The sequence below is a fragment of the Panthera pardus genome, unplaced genomic scaffold, assembly GCF_024362965.1.
Source record: "Panthera pardus isolate Hobbes unplaced genomic scaffold, ASM2436296v1 HiC_scaffold_27, whole genome shotgun sequence".
NCBI lineage: Eukaryota > Metazoa > Chordata > Mammalia > Carnivora > Felidae > Panthera > Panthera pardus.
The window spans coordinates 28,899,611-28,917,108 of NW_026526843.1; the positions used below are offsets into that span (position 1 = coordinate 28,899,611).

Genomic DNA, 17,498 nt, shown 5'->3' on the forward strand with positions numbered 1-17,498 from the left:
GGGTCTATATTTGAAGTGTTTGGTTTAAATATACTATTAAGGGCAATTACTGATTTAGACTTCTTACTACTAAGGTATTTTTCCCTACTGTATTTTTGACACAACCACTTCAAGAAGTTACTTTCCATTATAGCGTCAGCAGTTGCATATAAAAAAATATTTCAGAATCTAGTAGCTTGAATTGTTTTTTTTATTTTTAATTTTTTTAAGTTTATTTATTTTGAGAGAGCGCACACACACAGGGATGTGGCGAGAGACAGGGAGAAAGAGAATCCCAAGCAGTTTCTCTGCTGTCAGCGTTTAGCCTAACTTGGGGCTCAGACTCACAAACCATGAGATCATGACCTGAGCTGAAACCAAGAGTCAGGAGCTTATCCAAATGAGCCACCCAAGCACTCTTAGAGTCTTTTATATTGATAAATACCTTGTAAGAAGTTAAGTTGGTTCAACTCATCAGAATTTGTAGTTTTCATCTATTGACTTTAGTTGCAGAGGCTGTGTAGTAATGGACAAACACTGGGTTAGGAGTCAGGAGACAGATTTGGGATCTGGTTTTGGCTGCTATCACCTTTGTGATCTTGAGCAAGAAATTAGACCTCTCTCAACTTCAGTTTGCTTCTCTGTAAAATAAGGGAAAGAAGAACTGTCCTATCTACCTCATGGAGCTACTTGTAAGAATCCAGTAAGATGTGAGAAACACCTCGAAGCACTATGATCTAGAAATACAAGATGATATCACTAGTACAGCTCTTTCATAAGTCACAGTGTGGCTTTTTCACTTGTAATAAGCCAATTAAGATCACCAGTTTCTGTTGCTTTGAAAATTGAATGAGTCAGTGCATGCAAAACACTCAGAACAACGTCCGAACCATAGTAATAATGTTATACAGTATTCTAATCCTTATAAAGCTATGGAAGTATCAGATAGTGGTGGTAGTAGTAGGAAGTTATTAGTTAAGAATGAGCCCACCTTACTTGGCTTTGTTGGTATATTGCACATGTGGCTCCTGAGTTGTACAATACTAAAAGTAGAATTATGGAATTGGAGTTGGAAGGGCTTCAAGAGATAAGATCATGTAGTCCAATAGCTTTTTTCATATAGTGCAGGTGACAGTCTACAAAGCAGGTGCATCTTTTATTATTTCATTTAAGCATTGTAGAAGTAACCTTTTGTGAAGTGGATAAGGGAGTGCTTATTATTCCTCTGTTGATGAGGAAACTGAGTCTCAGGGAAGTTAAATAATGAGATGCCTAAGTTTCAAGTCCAGTGCATTTTTACTACTATGCTGCTTCACTAGTACACCACAGCTCTTTGAATACCTCTGTAGTGCAGTGTTTGAGGCAAATAAATACTTCACTTTAGGGAAAAAACTTTGTCATCAAAGAAGGTAATTTTTTCATTCGTGTACATATATGGTGTTTATTTGGATATGCTGGTGTACAGCATCTTTAGTTTCAATAATGTTATTTTATATATTTTGTATTTATGGCAGATTGTGATTGCTAATGAAGCCTATTTACTTTACCTTGAATATTTTTCTAGAGCTTTGGGGTTCAAAAATATTTCTCCTGGGGCGTCTGGGTGGCTCAGTTAAGCGTCTGACTTTGGATCAGGTCGCGATCTCAAGGTTGGTGGGTTCGAGCTCTGTGTTGGGTTCTGCGCTGAGCCTGCTTTGGGTTCTGTCTCCCTCTCTCTCTCTGCCCCTCCCCCGCTAGCACAGGCGTGTTCTCCCTCTCTCTCTCTCTGTCTCTCTCTGTCTCTCTCTGTCTCTCTCTGTCTCTCTCTCTCTGTCTCTCTCTCTCAAAATTAAAGAAACATTAAAAAATTTTTTCCTGATAAATTGATTCTGTTAAATGTCTTTGTTTCAGGAGCTCATAGCTTACATTTTTTCTGTTTTTCCTTTCCTGTATTTCAGAATTATTACATGCTATTGTTCAGTTGCATTTCTTTAGCCTAAAATCAGTGATACAGCTTTTTAACTCTTTGCATTTTTCATAGTTCTTTACTATTTCTGCTTTAATAAATTCAAAAGCATTTGTTTATAACTGTTTTTGTTTTTGACTTTAATTTTATAAATGCTCGTTTGGATCATTCTCAGAAAGTTTATTTTGAGATGTTCAAGTTCACAAAAAGATAAAAAGATAAAGGGAGTAAAGTTCATACCATCTGGATTTCAGGTGCTTGTTTAATTTTGACTGGTTGAAATGTAAATTAAAAGTACTCTCCTAAAAAAAAAAAAAAGTACTCTCCTAAAATTGAAACTGTAGAAGTATGTAGTATTACACCAAGCAAAAGTTCACCAAACCTCTCATTCCCCCATGCTATCCTTTGTATCTGAAGTAAACGCTTATTTGGCATATATCTATGCAGAACTTTTTTCTCTGCACGCAAACGGTTTTAAAGCTTAATCATAGAAGTCCCTAGTATGGATGGCATGTACTGCCTCCCTGAGTTTTTAGTTTCTAGAACAGAATATGTGGTTCTGAGTGCATTTGCAAGAAACAAATGTCTTTTAAGGGTGATTTTAAATGAGAATTGTACTTGAGTTTAAAAATATCTTTCCTCGACAACCTTGAAATCCTGGTAAGTGTGAGGCAGTGGTTGGTTAATGTTATTTTAGTTTGGGGGATTTTTTTTGTTTGCTTATTTTTGATTGACTACAGATAGGAGTATGGTTAAGTGCACTGACTTTTGAGTTGATCAGCCTGATTTAGATTAGAGATCTGCCACTCATGATAACTTTGGGCAAGTTACTCCTCTAAGCCTTGTTTTCCTCATTTGCAAAATGGAAGAGTAACATTATCTTTGTGTTAGGGTTGTTTAGTTGTAAACAAAATACTGCAGAAAAACTGCTTGTTACAATGTCTACTGTTTGTTGGTGTCATCATTGATAATGATGATAATAAATGAGTCTTTTAAAAAGATATCTTTATTTTTAGATTACCCTTTACTGTACAGCTCTAAAGCCACATGTTATAAAATTCTAAATCCACACTGAGTCAGAACAGCTGGCTGATAAATAGATTACATTCCAGATACGTGTCAGTAGACATCGTTAGCCAAATTGAAAGAATAATAAAGAGAGGAACTCTCTAGGAACAAGGATCTTTTACTTCTCAAGAATATGTCTTGTTTTTTACATGTGATATCTTATAATAGTTGGAATTTTGGGTGTTTTAAATAATGGGATTATTTTTCTTACGTACTCAGCCTTGTATAAGTAGCTGTATAGTCTTTTAAAATCAGCTACCTTTTTTGGAGGTGGCTGGTAGTTTATATATGAAAATATAACATATATTCTTAATATAAATGTTTATTTTATTCGAAGGCAAGTCTAGTCCATACTTCAATTCTGATGGAAATAATTTTATGTATTATTAATAATAGTTGGGGGGGGGGATGCCTGGATAGCTCAGTTGGTTAAGCGTACCACTCTTGATTTTGGCTCAGGTCATGATCTCAAGGTTTGTGGATTCAAGCCCCATGTCTGGCTCGCTGCGGACAGTGAGGTGCCTGCTTCAGATTCACATCCTCTGTCTCCATCTCTCTGTGCCCCTCCCCTCCTCATGCTCTCTCTCAAAAATAAACAGACTTTTTTTTTTTAAAGTGCGACTACAAATTCTTAGTCCTTGATAATTTTAGTCTTATTTAAATCCTTTTTTACTAGCTGTAAAAAGAAAAATAATTTAGGTTTCATGTCTGGTTTCCTTTCTGTAAGTTCTTAGTTTTTGATATATTTTGAGTATCTTGTAGCCATTTTTCCTAAATGTAAAAAGATAAATTAGATTTTATTGCTGTATCGTTTGTTGAAAACTTGGTGGTGTGTTTTCCTTTCTTTAAATATATGGTTTGAAAAATAACACCCAACCCATTAGGCCAACGGCCAGAGTTCAGCACCCTGTGGGAATTTAATATCTTTCTTGGTGTCTATCGTTGTTAAATGAGAAAAATTTCTAGATTTCCTCCCTTACTGTGTATATTTTTGTAGTTTTTGTATTTTTTATTCTTATTTTAGTCCTTTTCATTTTTTTATTCTAGTGTTACTACTTACCCTCATTTCTGTTCCTTCTCTTGCCCCATGTGCAATCTTATGTGCCTTTGCTGTCTTAAATCCTGTATTCCCCAAAGCATCAAATTTCAGGAACTATAGTTTTACATTTTGTTTGCTACATGTTTACGTTTCTTTGGAGTGTGTGGTTTTGTTTGTTTCAGACAAACACTTTTTTTTCAGACAAACATGTTTTTGATGTGATATGTATGGATTTTGGAGGGGAGGGGCTGAGGTTTTGGGGAATAAAGGTTAGAAACTTGTTAGAATGTTCTATTTTATATCTGACTACATTGAAAAAGAATTTAAAAAAAAAATTTTTTTAACGTTTATTTATTTTTGAGACAGAGAGAGACAGAGCATGAACGGGGGAGGGTCAGAGAGAGAGGGAGACACAGAATCTGAAACAGGCTCCAGGCTCTGAGCTGTCAGCACAGAGCCCGACGCGGAGCTCGAACTCACGGACCGCGAGATCGTGACCTGAGCCGAAGTCGGACGCCCAACCGACTGAACCACCCAGGCGCCCCTGAAAAAGAATTTTTAAGGCAGCATATTTACCAGTAATGATTAGGAGCTTAAGTAAAAAGATAATTTTATTTAAGAGACTTTTAAAATGATCTAGAATCTGCTTGATATAAATAGTTGCATGTGAAATGAGACATAAAACAATACTAAATACATTTCTAATAGTTCATTTCAAAGATCTGGAATAAAATAGAGCTTATCCCAAACTTTAAGTAGTTATTTAACATTTTCCTATTCATGTTTCTATCCCAGTACTTAATAGGGTACAGAGCACTTAGTTAAATAGTTCTTGTTGAATTAGTTACTGCTTACTGTGTGCAAAGCTGGACAGATGCCATGGACATAAAAAGATCACTTAGGCCTTTTTCCTAAGGTGCTTATATTTAAGTAGCTTCATGAAATGAGTAGTTTGTGACCAGCATTAAAAAAATTTTTTTTAATGTTTATTTTTAAGAGATAGATACAGCATGAGCGGGGAAGGGGCAGAGAGAGAGGGAGACACAGAATCTGAAACAGGTTCCAGGCACTGAGCTTGTCTACACATAGCCTGACACGGGGCTGGAACTCATGGACCGGATGGTGAGATCATGACCTGACCTGAAGTTGGATGCTTAACCGACTGAGCCATCCAGCACCTCCCCCCACCCCCCGGCCATGACCAGCATTTTTTAAAAGACATGAAATAGAAAATAATCAAAGAACATCACACATAGTAACAATAAGTGTAGTTTCATGAAAATTTTGTTTAAGTTACATAAATTTATGTATAATGGATTGTGACATACAATGTGTTTCTTAACTGTGGCTTGTCAAAAATTTTTGGAAGTCCCTATTTTAGGCACACGTGATTGCTCCAAACAAACCTTGCTTTAAAAAGTAAGGAAAGCAGAGTGTTTAGATGATAGTATGTGTGGAAGATCATAAACAGACATGAGACTAAAATGGTAAAATTGAGCCTTGAATGCCATGCTGAAAAGTGGTGGTGGGGAAGATAGGGTTTATTGGGTAAGGCAAATATTTTAAATTTTTTGAGGACTTAATGTATTCATCTAGTTCAAAATCCAAAAAATAATACAGAACATATAGTGAAAAGTTTCACTTCCACCCTATCCTCTACCCCCCCCCCCCCCACAACTCAGTTAGTTCCTCTCTCCACAAACACTATTAGTTTGGGGAGTATCTTTCCAGCAGTGTCTCATGTATGTAAAAACAACTGTGTGTGTGTTTTATTTGTTTTGTCTTTTTTACGTAAATGGTAGACCATGAACCACATGGTTTAGTCCTTTGTATATTTTTTTAAAGATTAAAAAAATGTTTTTAGTTTAGAGAGAGAGCGTGCAAGGGGGGAGAGAGGCAGAGGGAGAGAGGGGGGAGAATCTTAAGCAGGCTTCATGCTTAGTGCAGAGTCCAACACAGAACTCTATCCCGTGACTCTGGGATCATGACCTGAGCTGAAATCAACCGACTGAGCCACCCCGGTGCCCCAAAGATAGATAGATTGTTTGTTTATTTATTTATTTATTATTTTAATGTTTATTTATTTTGGAGAGAGAGAGCGCACGCGCATGAGCGGGGGAGGGGCAGAGAGAGAGGGAGACACAGAATCTGAAGTAGCCTCCAGGCTCGAGTTGTCAGCACCGAGCCCGACACGGGGCTCGAATCCAAAGACTGTGAGATCTTGACCTGAACTAAGTCAGACGCTCAACCGACTGAGCCACCCAGGTGCCCTGCACCAAAGATTTTTTAAAGTAGGCTCCATGCCCAATGTGGGGCTTGAACTCATGACCCCGAGATCAAGAATCGCAGTCTTCTTCCAACTGAGCCAGCCAGGTGCCCCTAAAGTTTTTTTTTTTTTTATTTAAGAATTTATTTTTAAGTAATCTCTGCACCCAACATGGGACTTGAACTCACAACCCTGAGATCAAGAGTCACATACTCCACTGACTGAACCAACCAAGCACCCCAGCCCTTTGTATTTTTTTATACCTATTATGGGATTTCTCCGGAACAGTACTAGAGCTTGATGAAAGGTTGTCAGGGAAGGGAAATGACTAGATCTGGTCTATATATGTTGAACAGTCAAAGTTAACTAAATTAGAGAAGCAGAGTGTTCTCTTCAATTTGACCTTCAGGACTCACCTTAGATCCTTAGATGCTCCCTTTCCTGCCTTTTTTTTTTTTTTTTTTGCCTCTTAACATTTTAAGTCACTTTTCAACTAAACATGGGGGAGATGGTAAAGCCCAGCTAAATTCTCTATTTCTCACTATTCCCACTAGCTCTTCATTTTCTTTTGGTCTTTGGGATTCCACCTCTTTATCTCTTAGGAAGGCTTTTCTGACTTGCCCCTATCCTAAGGAGACTGGGTTAGGGCCTTGCCTCTGTGCTTATCCTTACCATAGCACCTAACAGTGTTTTGTAATTATATGTTTTCTGGTCAGTTTTCTCCTTATGCTAAGCCCCTTCTATGTGCAAGACACATTGCTAGTTGTAAGTATGTTGTTTTTTGAATATTTACTGTATTGCCTGGTTCAGAGCCCCCAAAACATTAATAGAATATGTGGATACATAAGCACATGATCTCTTTTTCTCATTAGGGAGAATTAGGGGATAGGATATACTTGAAAAGGTAAAGTATTGACTCAGTGACAGATCACTGTGTTATGATTGGTGACAGTGCCAGGTGAGGCAGTTAGGGAAAGCTTATTGGAAGAGGTGGGACCTAGTAAGTCATAAGGGAATATGATATCTTGTGTGAGAAATACAGCAGGAGGGAATGGGAGAAGGAGGAGTCAGAGAAGTACTGGAAATGGGAAATGTGCATAAGATGAAGTACAAAGAATCTAAGCAGGGAAATAAATGCTGACAAAATGAGTCATTCAAGAGGAATACCAGATACAATGAGATTACTAGAGGAAGGGGGAGAATCCATAGAGAACCAATGTGAACAGAAAGGCTCATGAAATAAGCATAAATACACCCTTTAGGTATTTGTGGCCTACCCCAAGGCCACTTGGAAAGTGGCCAGGGGAGACTGAGGCTTCTTATTCCGCGGTAGCTACTGGATCTAATTGGCCTGCTGTTTCCTGGTGGCGTGCAGTGACTTTCCTCCAGTGATATAAGTGGTTTTCTTTAAGGTTTCTTTTCATTTACTAATTTATTTACTGGACCTGCATGCTGGGAATGTGACTTAAAACTACGTATTTATAAAATTCCACTCCAACAGAACTTGGAGTCAATTTTAATGGATTTTCTGCCTTTTGTTGTGGTGAGGAAGGAATCTTGGTGTTATGTTTAAGTTATTACTAGTTGGAATTGTAGATTATATCAGAGTTCATCCTGAGAGTTTTTACCATGCCTGTTGTTTTAAATTTGAAAGCCTTTGATACACATAACAAGAAACTCATTGAAATCTGAAGTTTGTCCTTTTGGGATCTGAGTAAAAAAGGAAGACCAATTCAACTATTAGAACGAAGAAAAAATACAGTCATTTTGGTTATAATTAATGTTTATTCAGTTGTGCAAATTAAAAAAAATTCTGTATTTAATTCTGTATTTAAATATTCTTAGACTTAAATATTGGAGAAAAGTATTTACCTCATACTCTTATAATACTGCTAGCAGTAATGTTTCTATTGTTCTGCTTAGGATGACTTTCAAAGAAAGTACAATTAAGTTTTAATTCATTGGTGGTCAAAGTGCCCAACTCATCTGATAAATAACTGGTGAAATTGTTTTTAAAACTCAAAATGGAGGGCACCTTGGTGGCTCAGTCATTTAAGTGTCCAACTTCGGCTCAGGTCATGATCTCAAGGTTCGTGAGTTTGAGCCCTGCATCAGGCTCCGTGCTGACAGCTCAGAGCCTGGAGCCTGCTTCAGATTCTGTGTCTCCCTCTCTCTCTGTCCATCCGTCACTTGTACTCTGTCTCTCTCGCTCAAAAATAAATTAAAATTTTTTTAAAAATCTCAAAATGGAATTCTGCTTATGAAAACAATGAACATTTTAAACAAGAAAGCATTTATATATAGTAGTTGTTACAAATTGGATGTCTCCGTAGGGGGAGAACTTGACTTGATTCCCTGTGTCCTTAACCTGAACAGTATATAATATAATAAATATACTGGTGGGGATTTTTTTTGGGGGGGGGAGGGTGGTACGTTGGTTATGAAAAAGTTCACTTGCATTCATATTTTATTTTACTTTATTTTTTTAATATTTATTTTTGAGAGAGAAGGAGAGACAGTGTAAGCGGGGGATGAACAGAGAGAGAGAGGGAGACACAGAATCCGAAGCAGCCACCGGGCTTTGAGCTGTCAGCATAGAGCCCAACATGGGGCTTGAACTCACGAACCCAACTCATGAACTGAGAGTTCATGACCTGAGCTGTAGTCAGACACTTAACCCACTGAGCCACCCAGGCCTCTTCCTTTGTGTTTTAAATGGATGAATATGGGGTGCCTGGGTAGCTCAGTCAGTTAAGCGTCTGACTTCAGCTCAGACTTCAGCTCAGGTCATGATTTCATGGTTCGTGGGCCCGAGCCCCGCTTTGGGCTCTGTGCTGACAGTGCAGAGCCTAGAGCCTGCTTCAGATTCTGTGTCTCCCTCTGTCTCTCTGCCCCTCCCCTGCTCATGCTCTGTTTATCTCTCTTTCTCAAAAAGTAAATAAACATTAAATTTTTTTAATGGATGAATAAACTTTTTTAAATAAATTGATGTAAAAATATTAAAATAGTAAGAATTTGAGGGTTGCCTGGGTGGCTCAATCAATTAACTGACTCTTGACTTCAGCTCAGGTCATGAATTCATGGTTCATGAGTTCAAGCCTCACATGGGGCTCGTGCTGGCTGTAGGAGCCTGCTTGGGATTCTCTCCCCTCCCACCCCTCACCCATTCACACATGCTCTTTTTCAAAATGAAAAAAAATTAAAAAAACTTTAAAAAAAGTTCAGAATTTGATGTGAGTAATCGAGAAATCCCTACCCCATTTTTCTCCTTAAACAAGTATGTGTTTAATCTTGCAGGCTGTGGAAAATCTCTGTTCCTACAAGATTTCTGCAAACTTGTACAAACAGCTGAGACAGATTTGTGAAGATCACATCAAAGCACAAATTCATCAGTTCAGAGAATATCCTTTTAAAAACCAAAAATACTGTTTTTTTACCTTTGACCTCTTTCCCTATCCCTCACTGTTTAACCCAACTTGAAGTGGAATGCCTGTGTTTTATAGATTTATTATTGTTGTTAATTTCATTTCTAGAGAAAGAAGAAACAAGTTTTTGACTTTTCAGCTTTAATTAGGTTCCAAATTTACATTGTAGTATAAGTTTACTCTTGTCCTAACAAATTTCCATTTTAAGAAAAAATAATCTGAGGGAAATCATAAACAACACAATGCTCACTTATATGTAAGACTTGTTCTAAAAGGTATTTTTTAGTGGGATCTAAAACTTTTTTACAGTTTAATAGCATTTTGTTCTATAATAAGACAAATGTGCTCTTCTATTGCTTATTACTTGTACTAAGCACTTAAAAATATCCTTGACATATTTCATGGATTCATTGGATAGTGTTCTTTTTCTAAAGAAGATTGATAGATGCTGGCAAAACCACTGCAGACAAATGGTAAGCTGGAAAAATATTGTAGTTAAATACATTTTTTCAAATACATGGATGTTTTAAAAGCTTTGCAATGTTTGGGGGATAGCCTCAGTATCTGCTCTTGTTCTGAATTGAAAACAGATTTTGTTTGAGTTTTCTACTTTAAAACTGCTAGTTATAGGAAGACCACAAGTTTAGAATGATTTGCACCTTAGGATCATTTTTATTTTTGTCATGCATAAACTAAAAGTATTTATATGACTAAAAAAAAGTCACATTTTTGTCTGTTAGTCTTGATGGATATCTCACCCACCTACTTGATTACCTGTGAAGGTGCCTGATGCATTTTAGTTTATTCAGATCAGAACTTTTTCCTTTCCCTAATCGTATTTATTTTATACCTTTTAATCACAAATTAAAAATCTTAAAATCCCCATACCCAAAACCCACACGTGCAATTTAAGGCAGTTTCACTCTGAATGGGCAGTGTTACTGAAGAAGAATTGCATGTGTGTCTCCTTGATTCTGTTTTTATTTTTGGTTACTTCTCAAGTTGCAGAGAAGTCATAGGACCATTCTAAGTGTCCCTTTTCTAGAAATTACAACAAGGATTAAGACAATAGAATAGTTTAACAAAAATGGCATGGGCATATTCTCAGGTAGATTTCTTTATCTGTGTGTTTGATTCTAGTAGTTTATGTATAAAAGTGAACCCTGCAATTTTATTCTTATTTTATCAAGAGCAAATATTTCAGCTTAACAAAATATAAAAATTGGTTTTCTTTTTTATTGGCAGATCATGATTAGAAGCATTTTTTTGTTTCTGGATAGAACTTATGTTCTTCAGAATTCAATGCTACCCTCGATTTGGTAAGAATGCCAGAAAAAATTAAGAAAAGATTTGTTACAAATGATAGTTAAATCTTAATTACACTAATGGAAAGAGAGTAAGTGATTCTGTGAACATTCTCCTAAAAATTCACATTTGGCTTCTAGACTTGTATTTATAGCAGTTTTACCTTCTTAATTAGTTTTGCCTATGTTGGAGATAGCTCGCATTCCTTGAGCATATGATACTTTATAAACTTTTTTTGTTAGCCAAGGGGATTAAAGTTTGCTCTGGACTATCTTATGAGTGTGCATTATTTTGTTGCTTATCAAGAGTTTGCTCATTATCTTTTAACATTGTTATGGAAAATTCCATATATGAAAATAGAATAGTATAACGAGCTCTTTCCCCCACCATGTGCCTAGTATCTGCCTGCAGTAATTATCTGGAGAGTTTACTGATTTTTGAGTACTGAAGTCAGATTACAAATGACCAATTAGCCTTCATTACCAGTACAGTGAAAACCATTTTATATCTTTGAACTAATTTTGTCTCTTGATTTGACCAAGGAAGAAATCCACCAAAGGAAATAATACAACCAAACTTAGTTACGGAGGAAGACAGGAATTTAGCTTCAATTCTCATTAAAGGCAATGATTTTCCTGTATACTTTAATTCTAATAATGTTATGTAAAATTAAATGTGTGGATTTTATCTTTTCACAATTGCTGCTTCAAATCTGGGACCCTCATTAACATGTGGTGAGAAGTTAAGCAGGTCTCTCTAGAAGTGGTATTGTTGTCAATTAATTATATATGTTTTTTATTTTAGGGACATGGGACTAGAGTTATTTAGGGCTCATATTATAAGTGATCAGAAAGTCCAGAATAAGACAATTGATGGCATTCTTCTCTTGATTGAGAGGGAAAGGAATGGTGAAGCAATTGATAGAAGTTTACTCCGAAGCCTTTTGAGCATGCTGTCTGACTTGCAAGTAAGTTAACTTACTTCACTTACAGAGCTGATTGCTATTCCTAGTTTGATGTTTGAAAACCAGATTCATGGTGCTATTCACATAGAGGACATTTAATAAGTATTGAATAAATGAACTCGTTTGTTTTGATTCCCCCCCACCCCCAGATTTATCAGGATTCTTTTGAACAACGGTTTTTGGAAGAAACTAACCGGCTCTATGCAGCTGAAGGCCAAAAATTAATGCAGGAAAGAGAGGTACTTAAAAATCATAATTAATAAATCCACTGTGTCTCATAATAGACCTTACTTTATAGAGCATAAGCTGCCTTTTGCATTTATCTTCTGAACATTGTGACGCTTTTCTCTCACTTAGGTTCTCCTTTCTTTTCTCTCTCCTTAAAGGCCAGAATTCTGGATCGTAAACTACCTATAATTTTACATGTTTCAGTCCTGTCATTCAGGGCTGTCCCCAGGGTATTTTGGATTTGACATTTTCTGAATGATTTATGGGGAGGAAAACAATAATATGAAAAACTGTCTTTGTAGGTTCCTGAATATCTTCATCATGTTAACAAACGTCTAGAAGAAGAAGCAGACAGACTTATTACTTACTTAGATCAGACCACCCAGTAAGTATTATATGCTCAGTCTAATACACTTTAACCAGTGTTGTTGAATCACTTAAGGCACTAAGCATCCCCAAACCTGTTAGTACCCATTTTCAGGTGTGATTCGAGATTTTTAACAATTGTTTTCTTAATGTAAACTTCAAGTTATTTTTCTCTAGTTAATTAGATTTAATCAAGGGTTGTCTGCATGTGTTAAGGATGTAATTTAAAAATAGTATTAGGTGCCTGGCTGGCTCAGTTGGTAGAGCATTCAACTCTTGATCTCAGGGTCATAAGTTTCAAGCCCCACATTGGACGTAGAACTTATTTTTTTTTTTTAATGAAAAAAATACTAGGCTGATTAAAATTCAGTAGGTATGGGGCATATGGGTGGCTCCATTGGTTAAGCTTCCAACTTAAGCTCAGGTCATGATTTCATGGTTGGTGAATTCAAGCCCCGCGTCGGACTCTGCTGTCAGTGGGCTCTCTGCTGTCAGCGCAGAGCCCGCTTGGGATCCTCTGTCCCTACCCCTCTCTGCCGCTCATGTGCGCATGCTCTGTCTCGCTCTCTCTCTGTCAAACATAAACTTTAAAAAAAATCAGTAGGTGTTTGGAGGAGAAACTGTTTCTGTGCTTTCCTAAATATTAACCACCAAGGAGTTCCTGTAAACAGCATAGATAACTACCTTCCTAATAAAAGCAGAGAAACTTGGAAAAAGCCAGCCACGGCAAGACCATGGAAATACTTATTTAGTGATGTAAATCAAATTCTGAAATAATGCACTTTTTCTTCTTGCATAAGTAGAGTGCCTCTGAGCACCAATAAATTTAAATGTAGGGTAGGAATATTAAAATTATCATAAAATAAGCTATATGTGATTTTTCCACCCAAAGAAAGGTTTTAAATTTTCAGGAAAGTCCATTGGCGGTAATTCTAAACTTTTTCTTTCTTGTAGGAAGTCATTAATTGCTACTGTAGAAAAACAACTTCTAGGTGAACACTTAACAGCAATTCTTCAGAAAGGTAATTGACAATTTATAAATAAAGAGATTACATTTTAAATGGTAGAAGCAGACAAGTAAAAAATTTTTAAGGATTACCCTTTTAAAAGCTTGATGCTGTGTGGCTGCTTTTCTGAGGATGGACAAAACTCCTTTTCCCTATTCATCATTGTAAACTTTCAGGAGGTGCTTCTTGCCTTAATTTAAAGATATAGGAACTGAGGAGGCGCCTGGGTAGCTTAGTCAGTTAAGCAGCTGACCTCGGCTCAGGTCATGATCTCACGACTCATGAGCTCATGGGTTCCAGCCCTGTGTTGGGCTCTGTGCTGACAGCTCAGGGCCTGGAGCCTGCTTTGGATTCTGTGCTCTCCACCACTCCCCAACTCACGCTTGCTCTCTCTGTCTCAAAAATAAATAAACATTAAAAAACATTAAAAAAAGATACAGGAATTGAGAATGAGAGGGGTCCACTAACACCAGCAAAAAAAAAAAAAAAAAAAAAAAAAAAGCAGTGGGAATTCTTGACTTAATTTGTAAGACTATGGTAAGATTCCTTTTTACACTCAGGTGTTTTTATTCATAGCATATAAAACCAAGCACTTCTAATCCCAGGTGATCTTGAGGGTATACCCTGAATTTTATTTTGACAGTGCCAGAAATACACAAAAGTCTTACCTTTCTCTCCAACCACCTTTTGTATAAAATGGATATATTTTAGAACTTCAAAGCAGTTACATATTATTTCATTCTGAAAATCAAATACAGAACCTCATTTAAACTTGGCCTATTAGGGGCGCCTGGGTAGCTTAGTTGGTTAAGCATCCAACTTCGGCTCAGGTCAAGATACCATGGTCTGGGAGTTCTAGCCCCGTGTCGGGCTCTGTGCTGATAGCTTAGAGCCTGGAGCCGGCTTCAGATTCTGTGTCTCCCTTTCTCTCTCTGCCCTTCCCTGCTCGCATTCTCTCTCTCTCTCTTTCAAAAATAAACATTAAAAAAACACTTAAGCTTGGCCTATTAATGCATGGTTTTTAAAACACCACAGACTGTATCCAGTACTCTGAAAAATATGTATACTAATTAGTGCCAGATATAATATGGCTTCCGCACACATGTGCGAGTTATTTATAACGTATATTTAAGTAAATCACTTATTACAAATTGGTTTATACCTCTGATCTATGCTAAATGGAACAAACTGTTGCATAATTATTTTTGTTTTTATATATAGACTAAAGCTCCCTGTATTTAGTTTTCATTTGGAAAGGTGATTTATCTATTTGGATTGACTAGAAAACAAGTGTCCGTTAAAATTCATAGACTAGTAATAGTTTAGACCACTGTTACATTAATAATTTAACTTAATTTTCATTAAAATGTCTGACATTTTTGGTAACTATTTTTAATGCCAAAATATTTGAAATTCCAGGTTTAAATAACCTCCTTGATGAAAACCGAATTCAAGATTTATCTCTCCTGTATCAGCTCTTTAGTAGAGTTCGAGGTGGAGTTCAGGTTCTCTTGCAACAGTGGATTGAATACATTAAGGTATTAACAATTAACCTGTGTTTTTTTTCAGCTATTATAATCTATGCAGAATGCATATCAGCAAGTATTTCTTGTTAGATCCAATTTTTTTTAAGTAATGGGAATTTTGAAGGCGGTAAACCTGAGAATGATAGCTGTGTAACAGATCAGCAATAAAAGTTATCTTCCTGATGTCTGATATGATTTCTAGCTTCAGTACTTAGAATAGTGAATGTGGGGAGTGGGGGCAGGCAAGAGGATTTTTGTTTAGATCCAAAATTTCTTTCCTTTCTTCAATTTTACACTGAAGCTAGATTGCTGTTTTTTAAAAAAATTCAAACCTGACTTTAAAAGTAGGAACAAAAGCCCAGAGACTTACAATAATAGTCCATTATGATACCATATACCCAGTAAGTCATTTCTTATTTTGTGACTGTAGATGAATTGTATCAGTCTGCATGTTTTATCACTTTAGTTTTTTCTTTTCCTGACCTCAAAAACAGCTTTACTTTAATATTTTGATATTTAAAAATGTGTGTACCTACTTAAAATATGATTTGTGGATTGTTTTCATCAGATAATTCTGCTAAAAAGTGGTCATTTTTATTTTTAGGCATTTGGCAGCACTATTGTAATTAATCCTGAAAAAGATAAAACCATGGTTCAAGAATTACTGGATTTTAAAGATAAGGTTGACCATATAATTGATATTTGTTTTCTGAAAAATGAAAAATTCATCAATGCCATGAAAGAAGCATTTGAGACATTCATTAACAAAAGACCAAACAAACCTGCTGAACTTATAGGTATTTTCCAGTATTTTTTTTCTGGCTGTTTAATGTTCTTTTATTCATAAAATTTCAATTAATTTGAAACTTTGACAAGGTTGTAGTTGATTCAACACCTCATTTATTTGGGGTTGATTAGGTGGCAGTTTCTAAGAACCTTATTCTAAGGAATAAGTCCTTCGAAGTAAAGAACATAAGTCACATGTCAAACATGATGTTCTGTCTTGGTAAGATCGTACATTGGACCCTATTTACTTTTATTTACACTAAGCTTGATATCTGTTTTTTAAGCCTGTAGCAATTTAGAGGTGGGACAGGGTGCTACTTCTAGAGGCCCACACTTAGGGCTACAATAAAGTCTAGCAAGAAATTATAGTTGCTAGTGAGAAAGGAAAATGTCCAGGACAGGGGCACCTGGGCGGCTCAGTTGGTTAACATCCAGCTCTTGATTTTGGTTCAGGTCATGATCTCATGCTTCCTGAAATTGAGCCCTGTGTCAGGATCTGTGCTGACAGTGTGGAGCTTGCTTGAGATGCTCTCTATCCCTCTCTCTCTGCCCCTACCCCATTCATGCGGGCACTCTCTCTCAAACTTAGAAAAAACGCCCAGGACAAAAATAATCTGGGTCATCTGGGTCCATTTAGTGTAAGGATAGGATATATGGCAGTGTTTCTCAGGTTTTCCTACCAAACTACCCTTTAGTGTCAGGAGAGGTACTCTCTGAAGGTTTAGGGTCCTCTGCCAAAGGGATGAAATTTCGTTGATCTACTACTTACCTTTAAATTTTTTGGCAGATTTTGCCTTTTACTCTGTGTCTGGTTTGTTTTCATAAGTAGCGTTTAAGATTGCTTGACATCAGTATAAAATGGACACTCAGAAGATGTGCCAGGTCTTTCAGTGGCTTTTTTTGGAGATGTAATTGCCATATGTTCCATTAGTTTCAGATGTACAGCATAGTGATTCAACATTTGTATGCATTGTGAAATGGTCACCACGATAAGCCTAGTTACCATCTGTCCCCTTATGAAGTCAATACAATATTTATGGACATTATTTATATTCCCATGACTTATTTTATAACGGAATTTGTGTTTCTTTATCCCCTTTACTCATTTTGACACCCCCAACCTCCCTTCCTCTGGCAACCACCAACCTGTTCTCGTATTTGAGTCTGAATTTTGTTTTGTTTTTTAGATTCCACATATAAGTGAAATCCCATGGTATGTGTCTTATTTCTGTGTCTTAATTTCACTTAGTGTAAAACCCTCAAGATCTGTTATGCAAATGGCAAGAGTTCATTCATTTTTATGGCTGAATAGTATTCCATCTCATACACACACACACACACACACACACACACACACACACACGCTCGCTCGCTCTCTCTCTCAACCTTCTGTATCCATTTATCCATTGATAGGATATTTAGATTGTTTCCCTATCTTGGCTGTTGTAAATATGCTGCAATGAACATAGGGGTACATGAATGTTTTTGAATTAGTGTGTTCATTTTCTTCATGGTGGAATTGCTGGATCATATGGTAGCTCTATTAATTTTTTGAGGAACCTCCATAATATTTTCCATGGTGGCTGCACCGGTT

General features: G+C 36.6%; 1 protein-coding gene across 6 annotated transcripts in view; it reads left to right on the forward strand.

Annotated features, from left to right (window-relative positions):
• The window catches only part of CUL4B (cullin 4B), a 40,667-nt gene that overhangs the window by 9,272 nt on the left and 13,897 nt on the right, over positions 1-17,498 (forward strand). For all 6 annotated transcript variants that reach the window (XM_019421831.2, XM_019421834.2, XM_019421832.2 and 3 more), the window contains 9 exons: positions 9,595-9,698; positions 10,126-10,195; positions 10,968-11,041; positions 11,832-11,994; positions 12,141-12,230; positions 12,522-12,604; positions 13,540-13,607; positions 15,012-15,130; positions 15,723-15,915. In XM_019421831.2, coding sequence (XP_019277376.1) covers positions 9,595-9,698; positions 10,126-10,195; positions 10,968-11,041; positions 11,832-11,994; positions 12,141-12,230; positions 12,522-12,604; positions 13,540-13,607; positions 15,012-15,130; positions 15,723-15,915 — 964 coding nt within the window. The remainder of the gene's footprint in view (positions 1-9,594; positions 9,699-10,125; positions 10,196-10,967; positions 11,042-11,831; positions 11,995-12,140; positions 12,231-12,521; positions 12,605-13,539; positions 13,608-15,011; positions 15,131-15,722; positions 15,916-17,498) is intronic.